At 48.9% G+C, this 17,138-nt stretch overlaps 1 protein-coding gene across 3 annotated transcripts in view; it reads left to right on the top strand.

Annotated features, from left to right (window-relative positions):
* LOC118214083 (mannosyl-oligosaccharide 1,2-alpha-mannosidase IB-like) overlaps positions 1–17,138 on the top strand; it is a 101,113-nt gene that overhangs the window by 50,852 nt on the left and 33,123 nt on the right. For all 3 annotated transcript variants that reach the window (XM_035393584.1, XM_035393583.1, XM_035393585.1), the window contains one exon: positions 9,161–9,279. In XM_035393584.1, the coding sequence (XP_035249475.1) occupies positions 9,161–9,279 (119 nt within the window). The remainder of the gene's footprint in view (positions 1–9,160; positions 9,280–17,138) is intronic.

The following is a 17,138-nucleotide window of genomic DNA, read 5'->3' as shown; positions in this document are numbered from 1 at the left end:
TTACTGGTACCAACCTGGGACAACCTGTTTGCTCTGTCCGGCTTCCCATACGTCAGAGTCCGTCTTAAGGGGATTGGAACGAAGCTTTGCTGGAGCTCATTCAGCCTCCAGCACAGCAGGGCGTCTAGGGTTATTAAAAACTAGTTCTCATATTACTTGAAAATCAGAACCCGTATACGAATGAACAAGAAAGTAGAGTAGTTTAATAATTCAGAATTTGGGCGTCCGCGTTGATGCACCTCATGTGCTTTTAAATTGGGAAAACCTGCCATCACAGTGTGATACAGTTTTGAATGCCGAACCGGAGGATTTGCAGTCCTATAAGCACATAAAATATGTACCACAACATGAGGACACACTAAGGCGTCAGCTGTTTACGTTTCTGGCTGTTTCTCTCCCTTTCATCCACGTCGTTCTAATGTCGAGCGTTAGAAGATGAACCCTCACTCTTGTCAAAGCTCAATAAATACCTGATGTTCTACTTCTGCCCATCATGTATTTGCAAATTGGTGCTTGTCTGTCCTGCGTTGTATTGGGGTTTTTTTTTTTGTTCTCCATCTGTCTTGTGCTCTTTTGCTGTGGTTTTGCTGAAAACTGACAGCATGGAAACAGGATATGTATTTATTATTTTTTTTAATCCTGACTTTACTGAATGGTTGTTTTACTTTTGCTGTTGGCAATTCCCTCGGCAACCCCACACTAGGTAGACCCTACAAGTTTTCTGCAGAAACAACTGTGGTTTCTGGTCTGGCATTTTATTATCTACAGTGTCAACCCTGGGGAGGGATTTCAGCTTGCGTGAGAGAATTTCACCAAGGATCCTCACAAATTTGTTACAGACTCAAGAGACCAATTAAAAAGGTTACGCTGGGGCTTGTTGTTTGTGTATAATGTGCAGGTAGTTAGCTAGCAAGGTCATGAGAGCCATTTACTGTAACTGTCATTCCCAAGGCTATATCGACAGCACTCCAAGTACGCTCTGTGGGAGTAGTTGGGAAGGTTTTGTCAATTTGTTATGACCACGCTAGGCTTCTCCACCATTTTGGAATGCAGCGAAACTTCCACCATTGTTGGCAATGACATGCGCTTTGCTTATGGTTAGCTACAATCTCTTGTCTGCTGTATCAAAATGAATTGAACATGGTTGCAGTGTAAGTTTTCTCTTAAAAGGTTAAAGCACCACTTTGTTAAACTTGTAGAGTCACTGCATATCAAGTCTGGTCCAGGACCCCCTACAGTAACTCCAAGGGCCCCCAGTGGTCCACAGACCCCCTGTTGTGAACCCAGGCTCTAAAATGATTTTGATTGGGCTCCTTATCTCCCTAATCGCTGGCTAATCACAGTTAATTATGTTGATAGGTATTCAGCTGGAGTGGATGTAGGGACATTGCTGAATGTTCTACTGAATAGCTGGCTACAGGGACAGCTAAAATGAGGAGGCCCTGCTTATGGGACTAGCCGTCGCCCGAGTCAGTTTGAAAGGAATACGAAAAAGCAGACTGCGTGGTTCATTAGTTTTTTGGTTTTTTTAAGTAACTGAAACTGTTTGGGAGTTGTAGCTGTGGAGATGAGACTGACATCAGAGGTATAAGCAAAGATTAGACAAACGCTGGCAAGACGACTGTGATCTGTACTCTTCCAAGAAGTGTCACGCAAGTTCCGTTGTTTTTTCATTAGGCTGAAATCTTCAGGCAAGCTGCGCGTCCTTCTTCCACAACAGAAGGGAGACAAAGCAAATCGACAGTTGGCGGACGGACACAGCAGATGTTTCGCGAGGGATCCAAGCGAATGTTGTAATTCGGTTGGAGTTTTGGCTGGGAGTCTCGGGCTGAAGTACCCGCGGAGAGCTAATCCCGGGCACTGCGGCTCCAGCCGGCTCTGTTTTTATTTAACCGCGTTCCCGAGGCTGCTCTCTGTGGGCCCCAGTGCGCCCATCTCTTTCTTCCTCAGTTGTTCACAGTCCACTGGTTTATGGAGAAAATGAATTCGGGAAAAATAAAACGATTGTGTCCTGCGCCACATACAAATTATATCGGAAGAGATTTGGAGGGAAAACTGTTTTGGAACGTAATGACTCTCAAACAAGAGAGATAAGAGGTGAGAGTCGGAGCGAGAGGGCGGGAGTTGAATTATTGTCTCAAAAATAGCTTTGTACTGCCACATTTTGTGTTTACCGACTATGGATTCCAGTGTCAGTGGATTTTCTTTGAGAGATTTGATTGGAAAGGAAGAAACCGAGGGAAGGTGTGAGAGAGGAAAGATGGGGGGTGGAGAGTAGGAGAGAGCAGGCTGGGATTGATGGCCGGGCAATGAAAGAAAGAATAAATGAGGATGGTATTGATTTTTTTTTTTTTTTTTTTTTTCCGTAGATAAGTTTATGGTGAGTCAGAGAAAAAAGTTCCATTGGCATAAAATTCAGCATAAACTCAACCTGCATTAGACTGTTAATAATACAAGGATAGAGAACAGTCATTAATTTGAATCTGGGATTAAAGATTGTCCATTCTTCAAAGTATAATAGTAAACCTGCTTGAAATTTAAATACAGTATTTTACTGTATCACAATTAGTGGAAAATGGCTGCACCTTAGATTTTCTCTGAGTAGGTAAAGCGCCACTTTGCTAAATTTGTGCTTATTGTGTTTTTGCAACGGACACACCAGGGTGAAGTAAATGGGCTATCGTGCTCCGCGCGTTAGCATTAGCATACGGCACACTTTCAACGCAGTGCTTGCTTACAGACCTTGTTTTATCTGACGCCTTAATCCCATCAGTAGCAGTGTTAACACTAAATCCATAATGCTCCCAAACAGCACACTTAAACTATGTCAGAGGATCCTCTAACTGTGTTTTTTTTTCTTGCATTAGCCGTTTTGCAAACTGGCCGATTGACCGGCGCTTCGGCTATAAGCTGCCCCCACCGCAACTTCGCCTGTGGAAATACGTAGTTCCGCTACATTTTTTATGGATTTTAAATGAAAGCCGCGTGAGTTAACTGATCTTCGTATTCCTTCATTTCAGTGTTTTATGACATCAGAACAAAAATGGCCAATATAACTTTTACATGACATTTAAAAAAAGAATTTAAAAAGCAAGTTGTGAGTGCTTAATTCAAAAACATAGCTAGACACAAAAGAGGATTTTTTGAGGAAGGCAAACTGAACCGTGGGTGGCAAACCGAGCGGTACAGTTATTTTTACGCGAACCGTTGCATCCCTAGCTGTCAGGTAGAGATGTGATCTAGACCCTTTGAAAGGGCAGGACTGTTGGAGACAGAAATAACTGCAAATAACTGTTTCAGGAAGATGGTGAATGACAGGGCGAGAATGAGAGAGAGAAGGTGAGAGAGTGTGAGGTAGAGAGAGTAAAAGAGTGACGATGAGAGATGAATGGAGAATAAAAGTGTTCCGTTTGGAGGAGATGAAGAGAAAGAGAATGATGTAGCTGGAGGTGGCAGCGCAGAGAAGGAATGACATCACAGGGAGAAGGGATGACACCACAGGGGGAGGAAACAGTGACGTAGTAAGAGGTGGAGGGAGGGGCACCAGACGGGACATATGGCTGCCTGACAGGGGTCCTGCTCCGCCCGCGGGCGGGTGGCAGTTTGTCCAGACCTGAAAGATGTTGCGGTGTGTGTGTATTTTTGGAATGATTTAGGGCTCCTGTCAGCGATGCAGTGAATCTCCAGGCAGTTTAAACGGACTTGAACCTATTAAAACCGTCAGTTGATAGTGAGCAGTCTTCTCTTTCTGGAGTGACTCATATTCTGTCACTCTGTCCCTATATCACACCTTCTGTCCACATCCTCTTCAAGCATGTTCCTCAACACCCCCCCCCCCCCCCAAAACAAAAAAATTACATTAAATTATAAAAAGGTTAATAAAAACCTTTATAGATATTATGATATTTTAGATCAACTGCAGGCAGTTTTTTCTTTGTTTGTTTGTTTGTTGTTTATCTGTTCCGTACTCCAAAATGCTGAGAGATCATATTTAATTCATTGAATCAATGGGGGATAAAAGCTGAATTAGTCATGAGCTTATGGAGGGGAACACACTGTGGCTTCTGTACGGTACATGGCCTCTTCAGTCACAGGCCATCTTTCTGTAATTGCACATTTTTCACCTTTAACTGGGTGTTTGAACTGTTTACTGGATGTTTAGGATGTTTTTCCTCCAGTTGCTGTATTGTATGAATAATTGATGAATATCTTTTTTTTAGAATACATTTTTTATTAATAATCCGTATAAGAGCAGTGTCCCTGTTCTAGTTACCATACCGGCAGAAATTCTGTTTCTGCGAGAACTGGAGAAAGTATGACAGAAAATAAGTACGCGTTTCTCATACAGAGGAGTAGAGTTTCCGCCTTCTGAAGCTGCGGGGAATTTTTAAGTGAAGAAAAAACTGAATGTGTGAAGAGTAGAGTGGTCAGGCATTTACACTCTGTACGTCCCCAGATAACACGGACGTCCCCACAACGATGCTACAATGTACTGCCAGTGTTATAACATCAGCAAGACATGCCAGTGACGTTGTGAGAACATCTTGTGTTGGGTTGGGTCTTTCTTTTAGCTGTTCAGTAATGCATCTCCAAGTTCTCCTCCAGCGCTCTCTTTTGGAGCTGGGGTTTTCACAACAATAGAAGTACTTTCTTCGTTGTTGTGCTCCCAATCCACTGCATTGCTCTCACTCTGCTTTGTACAAAGACTGGAGCGTAAAAATGTCCTGCGCTCACTTCTGTTTTTGTTTCGTAATCGGATTGTTTTAAGCCAAAAGATCCGTGCTGGGAACTGCTGGGTTTGCCTTATTCTTTGCGCAGGATTATGAGTTGACTAGATGAAGTAATGGAAAAACATGTTAATGTTTCTCTCTCTCCCCCGCCAAGTTTGTGCGGTTCTCCCCCCTGGGCGCTCCTGGGCCCGGTTTGAGCCTGGTCTCGCGGTTCTGGAGGAGGGAGTGAGGAGCGGTGATTTGTTCTTCTGATTCCGAGGGCTCGTGAGGACACACAGGTGCTGAGGATTGTGGGAAGAGTTGATAATGCGCGCGCTGACAGCGCCACCGGGGGGCGTGTGTGACAGGTGTTAATGACCTTCCCTGCCGCTCTCCAGCCTTCTGGCAGCTGGACACCCCCCCCCCCCCAACCCCCCCCCCCGGGCTGCTGTTGAGCTGCTCAGAAGCCAAACCCCGCGGCACACCGCCCGTAAACCCCTGAACACAATCTCTCAGCCTCAGTCTCACCGGTGCTCAGTGCTTTATCCTCTTACTGCGCCGGGACTTCACTGTGGGCGGGAACCCGACCGTGGGAACAGGGCGGAGGAGGAGGGGAGCATCGGGAGGGGACGGAATGCTCGTTGGCGACGTGACGACAGACGCCTTTCTCATGGTGTGGGAGGTGTCTGTGCCTCGCGCCTCGTTTTCTCCTGTTCTTTCCTTTCCTTCCTTTTAAGGGTTTAGGCACTGGAAACCTGGGCTCGTGTGCGCTTATTCTTCAGCTGTGCTGCAGATGTGTGTGTGTGTAGGTGTGTGTGTGCATGTGTGTGTGCGTGTGTGTGCTTGTGTGTGTGTGCTTGCATGTGTGTGTGCATGCGTGTGTGCACGTGTGCGTGCTTGCGTGCATGAATTCACTTTCTATTCTTGTGGCAGTGGGGTCAGTGCATGGTTTTGGTGTGAACTGTCAGCTGAATGCAGGACATGCATGTAAAGCACCTCCTCACCGCTCTTCTCCTGTCCAGTGTTGTAATGGTCAAGGCCTGCTCTTTCTGTGGCTGTGTCCTGGGTTATCTTCTTCAGCAGCTGCATTCACATGAATGTGTGAATGTTCCCAACTGCACTGTGGGCAGAGTATGTGATCTCTGAGCTACACTGCAGCTGTGCTTTGGTCAGTTTTGCATTACACATTCAGTCTGTTGCATTAATGCTGTTTTACTCTGTGGGCCCAGGAATGATAATATGTGAAATCTACAGAAGGCAGAAGATAATACCGGCCTACCTCCAGACGGGCATTGGTGCGCCGCCTGTTTATACATAACGGATGGCCGTTTTACCGCTGTAGCTTTTAACATCATCAAGGGAAATAAACAATGGTGGCCATCATTTGTGTTTTAATCAGTTTCATTGCTTTGTAATTGTGCTCGCTCTCCTTAGTGGAGATGAATGAGTGGATTTGAACAGTCAATACAAGCTGCTGCCAAACCCATAAGCGCATACTCACTAATGGCCTGGCAGCGGCAAAATCCATCTTTCCAGCCAGCCCTGGTTCCACACTAGACTGATGCTTCTGCGGTACATTCACCATTCCTACACAATGCAGTGGATCTCAATACACTCCATACTGAAGCTTCTACACACAATGCAGTGGATCTCAATACATTCAATACTGAAGCTTCTACACACAATGCAGTGGATCTCAATACACTCAATACTGAAGCTTCTACACACAATGCAGTGGATCTCAATACACTCAGTACTGAAGCTTCTACACACAATGCAGTGGATCTCAATACACTCAGTACTGAAGCTTCTACACACAATGCAGTGGAGCTCATGCACTCAGTCCTGAAGCTTCTACACACTGCAGTGGAACTCATGCACTCATACATTGAGTCTTACAGTCACTCGTACAGTTATATGCACAGTCAGTCGTGGGTTGGCTAATAACAGGTGAAATGGCGGATGGATTCGGCAGTGAGGTGGCGGTAGTTAAAATGGCGGACGGGTGCAGCTGTGGTCACCAGTGTCAGCGCCGGTTCCCCGGGCTGTCATGTTGAGAAAGAGGGGGCAGCAGCGTTAGGGCGGCCCCATTAGCTTGTGCTAATAAATGTGATTCTGAACAAGAGTGATGGCGCCAGACGAGGGAGCTTTAGCTCTCCCCCCGTCGGCCTCCGCTACCGAAGGCCTTCGATCATTACTCACCCGCTCGCTCTCTCTCTCTCGGGTCGAGGACGAGAATGAGGGAGAGACCGAGCCCCCGGAAGGAGAGGGGGAGCGCGAGCGCGAGCGTGAGCGTGAGGTTCGAGTCAGACGCGCGGTCTCCTTCCGCATTAGCGCGTACTCCTTTTTTATTCTTATCGAGGGCGATCGCTCTCAGCTATGCGGCGCTGCTTCTGCCGCGTGAGGAGAGCTCTGAAGGCGTTTATTATCAGCGCTGCGATTAAGAGTGGGATTGGACTGGAAGAGGGACGGGGAGCGGGGGACTGGCACTGAGAGGGAGAGATCTAGAAAGAGATTAGACAGAGTGAGAGGAAGGGCAGGACGACAAGTGGGAGGGAAGAGAGAGCGGAGAACTGAGCACTGCATTCACTCATTCCCAGCTACGTTCTCACAACGTTGCTGGAATGTTTTGTCAATGTTAGAATATTGCCCCTGCATGGTAGCAGCATTGTTGGAACAGTTTGTGTTAGCTGGGTTGCTATGAGTGACTAATTATGGTAAAGCTGAACGTACTTTGAGACCCTCAGCCATTGGCTGTTTTACAAGGGGTGCTGTTTTTGTATCGTGTTAGGGCCCTGTTACTCATATTACGGTCCTCAAGGGCCGAGAACTGCTGGTTTTCCACCCTCCCTTTACCTGGGAGTCAGGTGTGAAGACAGTCTGGCCAATCAGTAGCACTAATTTGTTCAGTTAATTTACCTGGGATAAAAGAAAAACAGGGTTTGATTTGAATTTGAGAGTGTGCATCCATGATGTAGGGTGTCCATATGGCAGCAACAGTGTAGTGCTAAAATGAATATAATTATATATTTTGCCAAGCTGGTGTCCTTTTATTCGAGTGTTGGTTAAATTCAGATTCTCCGTGCATATGAATTCCAGTGCAGGCTGCTGAAGGGGTCCGTTTCCCTGTGGCTGCCGCTGAGATGAGCTCAGAGCAGTGCTGCTGTGAGCGTGGTCCAATGGGACGCATTTCCCTCTTAACAAGGCCTGCTGGCCCGGAGCAGGGTCCGTTTACACACAGACGCCGGCAGCTGCACTGGTTTACTAAAGGTCAGGCTGCCCGCCCCGGCATGAGCGCTGTTAACAATGGGAATTCCCCCCGGGGCCACATGCTTGGCCCCTCTGTGTGAGGGAGTACGTGTAATCCCTCACTGTAGAGCTGGCCCGCCCTGCTCCTGCTCCGGCAGATCTGCCGTCCTGGAGGTTCTCATTTCAACCCTGATTTGGCACACCCGATTCTGCCGATTAGCAGGTCAAGGAGGGCTCTAGCTGTTAGTGTGAGATGTGCTTTGTTAGGGTTGGAGTGGAAACCTGCAGAATAATCTCCAGGTACAGTGTTGGGCTGTAGACCACTGTGCAGGGTCAAACACACAGACTCACACACACAATATGCTTCTACCAGCTCACGTAAACCCACACTCTCAGATGCACATACACACACAATTATTTATTTTAAAACTTTCAGGAGCCTTTATCTGATGTGTAATATTCCCTGTTAGTGACTCTGTGATTCTACCGTCCCTGCTGTGTCGCGGTGTTCGCATAATGATCGAGTCTGACTGCGTCTGCGCAGACCTCCCTGCGTAACAAGACTACTCCCTCACGCGCAATAAACAGACCCGTTTGAGTCAGAACACGGAAGAGGAGGCGTGCTGTCTGTCCCCTGACAAAGCTCTGACGTGTTTGCGTGCCGTCGGTGCAATAATACCGCTGCATTGTTCATGCGTTCGCCTTAAGGTGATGTTTTGAATCCTGTATTACTATTGGGGTAGTGTTGTGGTGGTGCAGTGTTGTCTTGGAGATGTGTGGCCTTGGCATTGTTTTGTATGTGAACTGTTGGTATAGTATTGCTCCTAAAATAATGTTATGTTTGTGATGTGTTATTAGTCTAGTAGTGAAGTCTGTGCTGGCATAGTATAGGTCCTATAGTAATGTTGTGTATAAGGTAGAACAGATCATACTTTATTGAACTCTTGGAGTGGGGGTATTCTGTTGCAACAATCAGTCATGACATGCAACACATTTACTTAATAAAAAATGTGTAGACGTCATGAAAAACCAAAAGATCTAGGGATTGATTACAGCGATCAAATACATAGAAAAATAGGCAAAGATCTTTAAAAAAAGGTCAAGATTGAGTGTCGGTAAAATACGCGTGTGTTATGTGGTGCTGGCCCTTGTGAGGTGTTTTGATGGTGCCAGGCTAAGTGTAGCTCTTTCTCTCTCTGCAGGAAATTCCCAGCTGGGAGCCACGATCGTGGACGCCTTGGACACCCTCTACATCATGGGCCTCCACAGCGAGTTCAAGGACGGCCAGGAGTGGGTCGAGCAGCACCTGGACTTCAGTGGGGTGAGCCTGCAGCTGCCATCCTGGCTCTGTGTTTCCGTATTTCTGCATTGTATGTGTGCGAATGCATCAGTGTGCGTGTACCTGCGTGACCGTGTTTGTGGCTAATCGTGTATGTGTCGCGTGTATATGTGCGCCTGTGAGCGTGTCTGCGTGTACCTGCCGATGTTATTTTTGTGTTTTAGTGTTCGTGTGCATTAGGGAGTGAGTGCTCATTATTTGCAAAATTCTGCAGAGGGAGAGGGAGAGAGAGGGAGCATGGGGGAGCGGGGGAGAGAAAGAGAGAGGGAGGGAAAGAGGGAGAGAGAGAGGGACTACCAATAATACATCAAAAAGCGACTTCAAGACAAACCTTGTTTACTGGCAGAGTTATTATTTTTTTCATTAATATTTATGTTGTGGTTAGATTTATTTATTTATTTGCTATCTTGATATTATTTAATCTGTCAGCGCATGCTGTGGTAACATATATGCTTGTCATAGCAATAAAGAAAATTGAATTAAGGGTGAAAGAGAAGGATGAAGCGATGCAAGCAGGCAGAGAGAGAGAGAGGGAGAGAGTGAGAGGGAGAGAGAGGCAGTGGTACAGGCAGGTAGAGAGAGAGAAAGCGAGTGAGAGAGAGAGGCAGTGGTACACGCAGGTAGAGAGAGAGAGAAAGCGAGAGAGGGAGAGAGAGAGAGAGAGAGAGAGACTGAGGCAGTGGTACAGGCAGGGAGAGAGAGAGAGAGAGAGAGACTGAGGCGGTGGTATAGGCAGGGAGAGAGAGAGAGAGAGAGAGACTGAGGCAGTGGTACAGGCAGGGAGAGAGAGAGAGAGAGAGACTGAGGCAGTGGTACAGGCAGGGAGAGAGAGAGAGAGAGAGACTGAGGCGGTGGTACAGGCAGGGAGAGAGAGAGAGAGAGAGAGAGAGACTGAGGCAGTGGTACAGGCAGGGAGAGAGAGAGAGAGAGAGAGAGACTGAGGCGGTGGTACAGGCAGAGAGGGGGATGCAGACGTGTTTATCACACCCCTTGTTCACCTGCGCATTGGCACGCTCTCCTGTTCTCCAGCCCAAACCCTGAGCTGCGTCAGGAGCCATTAGGTTTAATCATGGCGTAATCAGTCTGTGGGGGGGGGAGGTCGTTTCACAGCGCGGTCGCCCCCGCGGCCCGGGCCAGCGCCACAGAGGCGCTTCCCCAGCACCCGCAGCCCTGCTCCAGCCCGCGATGTGCTCCTGGGCCATGTTTCCAGGCGACGGGCTCCCCCATAATGCCTGGCTTTTACGGCGCGGTCGTGTCCCCGTAAAACCGCCGCGGTGAAGGGCCCGTTTCAGAGCGCCCCCCCCCCCCCCCCCCCCCCGGCCTGTTAGCGTCGCGGTGTTAACGACCGCCATTACCCTCCTCCCCGTTACGGGCCGTAAAGCGCTGTCCTGTCGGCCGCCGCCGCCGCACTCGCCGCCGCGCCCGGAATCTCAGCGCCGCCGCGGCCGCTACCTCGCCGCACGGAGGCCGGTGGCGCTCGACCCCCAGACCCCCCCTGACCCCCTGACCCCCGATCCCCCCTGACCCCCCCTGACCCCCCCTGACCCCCTGACCGCTGCTTGAGCGCGGGCCGCAGCGCTGAACGAAGGCTCTGAAGCTCTCAGTCTCTTCCTCCGCTGCCTTCCTTTCTTTTCTGCCGCCCGCGCCGGACGGGAGTCCCGCCCCGCTCGCCGCTGCGTACGCGCCCGCCTCGTTCGGCCGCTCGTCGCCGGTTTCCCTGAGAGAAGGCGGGGTCAGAGGGGGTCGCGCGCGCGGCCTTGCCGGCGCTCGCCGTATCCGCCGAGTCCGCGCTGAGAAAATGCGAGCGGGGAATTAGCGCCGCGCGGCTAACGGTGCAGAGATCCTTATTTAGATTAGCCAGGCCCTGCGGGAGGGGTTCGGCTCCCCGCGCCCGCGCCTGCGTCTGCGTCTGCGTCTGCATGGTGACGTGCCTCACGGCACACAGAAGGCCTTACAGCTGCACTGAGGCTGGGTGAGTGTGAGCTTGATCAAACACAGAGGATAATTCTCACTCTGGTGTTAGAGATTTATAAACACCAGTGGATCTATACAGTATACACTTTTAAAGTGTGGAGTAACCAGTGTTCTCTTTCTTCTTAGTGATGTGCCAAACAGTTGGTTTTAGAAACCTAAGGTTTCTGTTTTTTCTTGTTTCTCAGCCTCATAATGGCTTTCTTGAGTTTCACTGGCACAACTCTGCTCCTCATGCTGACAAATGCCAATAACAGACTCCTAAGGCAATTCAAATCCTAAAATCAAGACTAGACTCTTGTACCTTCACTACGGAAGCAGTTGAACATACCTGACAACAGAAATATCTGTGAAGCCATTCGTCCCAAGCATTATGGTGCCCTGAAATGGGGGGGGGCCCTGTATAAAAAGTGCAGTAATTTCTTCATAAATATACCGTTTAATAAAGGCTGAGAATGTGCACTTGTGAGTATCTTGATTACAAATCTAAAATTGTAATCAATTGTTGAGTAGAGTTCCAAATCAATAAAAAAATGTATTTGTCCCAAACATTATGGAGCTCACTGTATGTGAGCATGAACACTGAAAACGTGACTTTCGTGAGCCATTGCACCCCTCTGAAATGCACACAGCCAGCCACCTTAGACCACAGGTGCCAAAACCCACCAATGTGGTGGCTTTTGAGCGATAAGCCTGGAAACTCCCTGCCAACAGACACTCTCCCTCCCTGGCTAATGATACCTTGTGTCCTTTCACACAAAGTGCTCGGGCGCACTTTAAAACTGTGAATGCAGTATAGTAAAAGAACGGAACCAGTGGCATCCAGCGCACCTTAATTCTGTTGTCTCCCTCTCTGACATGCCCATGAATAAATCATAGCGGCGGTATTAGAAACGGATATGGCTGCCTTGTGTGGAAGTTATTGCGGTCTTGAGGGAAAGTGAGAGGGAACGTCGGTCAGGAGTCCCTTTGGAAGAGAGACGCGGAGGCCGGGGGAGGCAATTAACCTCCCGTCCCCTCCGGGCAGCGCTGGGCCGACGCAGCGCCGATCGGAATGAATTTACAAAATGGCCGCCCGTCCGTACCGCGGTCTCCTGCTGGAGGTCGTGTCCTCATCGAAGGTGTGTGGAATTCGGCTGTACCTCAGCAGCACTGCGGTTTCCTTTTTTTTTTTTTTTTTTGAAGGAAATGTTCCTCTGTTCTTGTTTCTAAACCCCTCTGACAGCGTTCAGTGTCTCTCAGGAGCCTCAGTATCTACTAAATGTCCGTTTACTTCCTGCCCCAGTTGGTAGGAGAGGAAGTCTGATGCCGTTACAAGCCGACAAAAATATGAGTGGTTTAAATTCATTGGCTGCGCTGGAAAAATGCACTGCCGCTGTAAAATGTTTATGTTTACCGGTTTATGTAGCCTGTATTTGCAAATCATATTTTTTACACTACTTTCTGTACCGAATCCATTTTGTAGAGGATATTTAGGGGGATTTAGAGAGCGGAGTGACAGTTATGGGCTGTTTGGTTTGTGTCATTTCCCCTGTCTTCCTGTGAAATGTCTGCCAAAGGAAATGCCCGTCTCCACGGCGATTCGGAGATCCTGCGGCCGGTGTCTTTGAGCAGATTTCGGAGGAGGGAGCGCTTCGCCCGAGAGGCGCTCTGTGCGCTTCGCACGTCACGGGTTATTTTTTAGGTTGTGCGTTCCCCGTGTCTGTCTGAGCGCGCTGGAGGAGCGGGGAGCGGCTCGGCCCTGCCAGGGCCCAGCGTATGTGCTCCGACCCCTGGCCTCTTCAAACCCAGCGAGCACCGGACCGCCGAGCCTGCTGGGAAGGCGCCGGACTGAGCGCAGAGCTGCATTAATTAGCGCAGGATAATTAGATTAATTAGAGACAGGGATTTGAAGCCCAGGCTTCATTTTCTCTGCCCGTTTCTCCTCCGCTCCCTCGTTCCCTCCCTCTCTCCTTCCCTCCCAGCCAATTTTCAGGCAGCTCCTCTGACGTTTTGAAAAGATTAACCTAATTGTCCACCTGTTCAAGCGACCGCAGCCGTTTAACAAATTAAGAAAGCACAACCTTATTTTCTTACCAGTTCCAAGTGAAGTGTGTTTTTTTTTTTAAATCTTTTTAAATTTTTTTAGAATTCCCTTGCATAAATTCTTGGCTCGCTTTCACGGCTAAACTGCACCGTGACAGCGATCGGTGCGAAGCTGGAATGAGTCTGGTTTAAATGGATCTGCGAACGCAGGAGCGTCTGGCAGTGAGTACCAGTCCCGTCAGGAGGCTGAACCTGCGGGAGCTGCCGCCTCGCTCTCTGAGTGGGTCGCAGTCCTTTCTGGGCCTGTCTGGATACTGTCGCTTGATTGGACGTTATTGCCTCAATCCATCTCTGCAGCGGCGAGTGCCGAACAGGGGCGGTTGGCGTCGGTTCGAAAGATTTTTGCTTTGAAGCCGCGGTGGTCCGTTACGAAGGCCAGCAGTCTGTCAGCGACAGGACTGAGCGGGAGAGCCGATTGGCTGAGCCCTTAGATTGCTCCATGGCAGCACGGCGCAGTTCGTGTTGGCCTGGGCCTGGAACGGACAGACCATAATTATCACTGTAATTCCCCCCCACCCCCCCCCCAGTTTTTTGTGCTTTTGCACGCAGTGCTGGATGAAAGCTGAGGCCCGGCTGTTGACCAGCTGCCCCCCTGACAGTCTGGGTTCTGTGGTAATTAGAGACTCCGTTGATCATGCACATGAACCCGCTGATTGTGGACCATAGTGGACACGGACGCATCAAATGGCAGCTGGGACTTCACCAGAACTTTGTTTTCTGCATTCTGCCTTTGCTGTACACTGCAGATTCGCACTTGTAGGAATGCAGGCTCGTTGTATCAACATGATTCATTTCTTGAGATGCACAAAAGAGAATTTCATAAGGGAAGGGAATGTTGATGTGGATTTTCCTGTTTTGTAAAATACAATGAAAGGCTGGCGTTTCTAATTGGTCCTCACTTGTACCTGGCATTGATTGTGACTGTATTACAGGAATGGCATTAGAGACTTGTCTCGTCTTGCTAACTGCTGTACTTGCAGCTTGAGGCCTTGTGTTGCACTAATGAACGTCTATGGTCCTTGTACCCTGCGTCACTGTGCTGACACATGTTGTTAGTGTGCTTCTGTAGTAATGTTGAGATGGGTGATGTCTGAATTTATGCCAGTGAGTAGATATCGGCTATAAACTGTTATTTAATGATGAGGGTAAGTTACTGCAGTCTTGTGAAATGACAGCAACTGTTTATGTGCGGCATGGAAGAGAATCCTCTGCCAGTAGCCAGCCTTGACCATGTGATTACAGCCGTTTGACTTTAAAACCGTTTTGATCACCCTGTCAGTCACTCCTCAAGGCGTTTCGTAAAACGCATCTGATCCAGCGACGGTTCAAAACCACCGCACCCGGGTAAAAGCAGGCCAAGCTTTAAAGGAGTTTTATGGCACTGTAGCACAGACCATAATTACTCAGTCATATTTCACGTTTCGTCTCCCAGTTTGACCTCTCATCCCCCGGGGGTACTGACGTGTCCTTGTTCTGCTTTTTCACACGAGCCAGTCTGGCGGGAACACCGCCCCCAGGCCAGTCCCTGTACTGGGGAAAGGTTTTCAGGATTCCCGACGTTGCTGTAACTCTTGTTAGCTATTGCATTTCAGTTCCATTTTAAATCCAAGCGAAGAGATGGTAAATGGACTGCATTTATATAGCGCTTTTATCCAAAGCGCTTTACAATTGATGCCTCTCATCCACCAGAGCAGTTAGGGGTTAGGTGTCTTGCTCAGGGACACTTCGACACGCCCAGTGCGGGGATCGAACCAGCAACCCTCCGACTGCCAGACAACTGCTCTTACCTCCTGAGCTGTGTCGCCACGAGATCAAAACGCAATTCAGTTCAGATCAGTAGACAGCCGGATATCAGATATCCCAGTCAGCTCAGATATCCCAGAAGCCCCTGCCGGCCGGTGACAGGAAGCGGCCACGTGTGTGATTGTCCCCGCGTGTTTCAGAATCACGTTTTTGTTTTAGTTTATTCGTCGCCTACATACACACACACACACACGTACACTGAGTAAATAACACACACACACACACCTACATACACACACACACACCTGCTGAGTAAATAACACGCGTACACACACACACACGCCTACATACACACACACACACACGCACACTGAGTAAATAACACACACACACACCTACATATACACACACACACACACACACACACACACTGAGTAAATAACACATATGGGACATTGTACACATGGTGAGAGCATGCATCTCGTAAACCCTAGAAAGTGGCTGACCCTTAACCCCACTCTGTACACTGTGTACACACTGAGTAAACCATACGCACGAGATCTGAGTGAACTCCAAATTTGCTCCAGAAAATAGATGCGTGCTAACTGGAAAAATAATTAGGACCACATGTATTAGTGTGCTGCTAAACTTACAAGCACATGTGCTCCTTGGGAAAATGTTAGCATAGAGCCGTGCTCACACACACGCACACACACGCACATGCATGCACACACACACACACACACACACGCACATGCATGCACACACACACACACACACACACACTGAGTAAAACACACATGCTTAATGAACCTTAATCATAATGGTTAAACGACAGTCTTCGCAAACCTTACGCTTGCTGAGTAAGTCTTCTACACGCTGCTAATTGAGGCTTTCAGAAATTACAACAAGGTTTGGAAAATAGCAGAGAGAAGTGTTTTTTCATCAGAACTGTTACACGGTAAAACCGTGGGAAAGGTGGCAGATAGCAACACCGGAGTATTGCTCCTCTTCCTTTCCCCTCAGCCTGGGGTTTGTGCACCGGTTGTTTTATGCTCGGAGCGCGATTACATTTTAATGTTTTGAACTTGACGCGACGACAGCGAAGTCGTAAAAACACGGATCGGTCAACGAGACGCGAACAGAGGGAATGCGTGTGAGGGAACCGAGCTGTATCGCGGTGCGCTGAACGAGCAGAAGAGTTTTATTACGTCTGTCTGTATCTCTCTGCTAAACCGCACGCTAAGCGCTCACTCAATCTGACAGGGTGATGGATGGCCCAGGGTAGGCCTTGTTTTAACAGTTCCCACCTTATATCAGACAGACAGCGGGACGGACGGAGGTTGTCCAAAAGCCTGCCCCTCTCTCTCTCTCTCTCTCTCTCTCTCTCTCTCTCTCTCTCTCTCTCTCTCTCTCTCTCTCTCTCTCTCTCTCTCTCTCTCTCTCTCTCTCTCTCTCTCTCTCTCTCTCTCTCTCTCCCTATCTCTCTCTCTCTCTCTCTCTCTCTCTCTCTCTCTCTCTCTCTCTCTCTCTCTCTCTCTCTCTCTCTCTCTCTCGCTCTCGCTCTCGCTCTCTCTCTCTCCCTCCATCCCTCCCTCCCTCCCTCTCCCCAGTACGGGGATTTATGGCACCGGGAGACGTGGCAGTTAAAGTGTGGCTCTGAGGCTCGGTCAGTGTTCATCCTGCGCTTGGTGTTTGGCCCACCCGTCCGTTTGTGGCCCGTCCTTCTGCGCGTGCCACAGAGAAGCTTTCGATCGATCGCAGAATTCATGTTTGTTCATTTATTTATTTGTTTATACAAAAAGGTGGGATTTTTAATGTGCCATGTCCTTGTCATCCCCACCAATAGAAAGAATGGCACAGAAAACTGTCTGTACACGATTGGTTGGAATGAATCACCTACAGTATGTAAGGCCTGGAAAGCTCTTGGCCCCGCCACCCCCCCCCCCCCCCCCCCCCCCCCACCTTTCGGAGGCTGTTTGGCTTTTTGTGTATGAACTCCCGGTTTGTGCAGAATGTTCCGGAACATGTCGCTGTCCGAG

This window comes from Anguilla anguilla, chromosome 15, assembly GCF_013347855.1.
Source record: "Anguilla anguilla isolate fAngAng1 chromosome 15, fAngAng1.pri, whole genome shotgun sequence".
Classification (NCBI taxonomy): Eukaryota; Metazoa; Chordata; class Actinopteri; order Anguilliformes; family Anguillidae; genus Anguilla; species Anguilla anguilla.
Note: the sequence above shows the minus strand (reverse complement) of the source record. Positions and strands in the feature narration are given on the sequence as shown.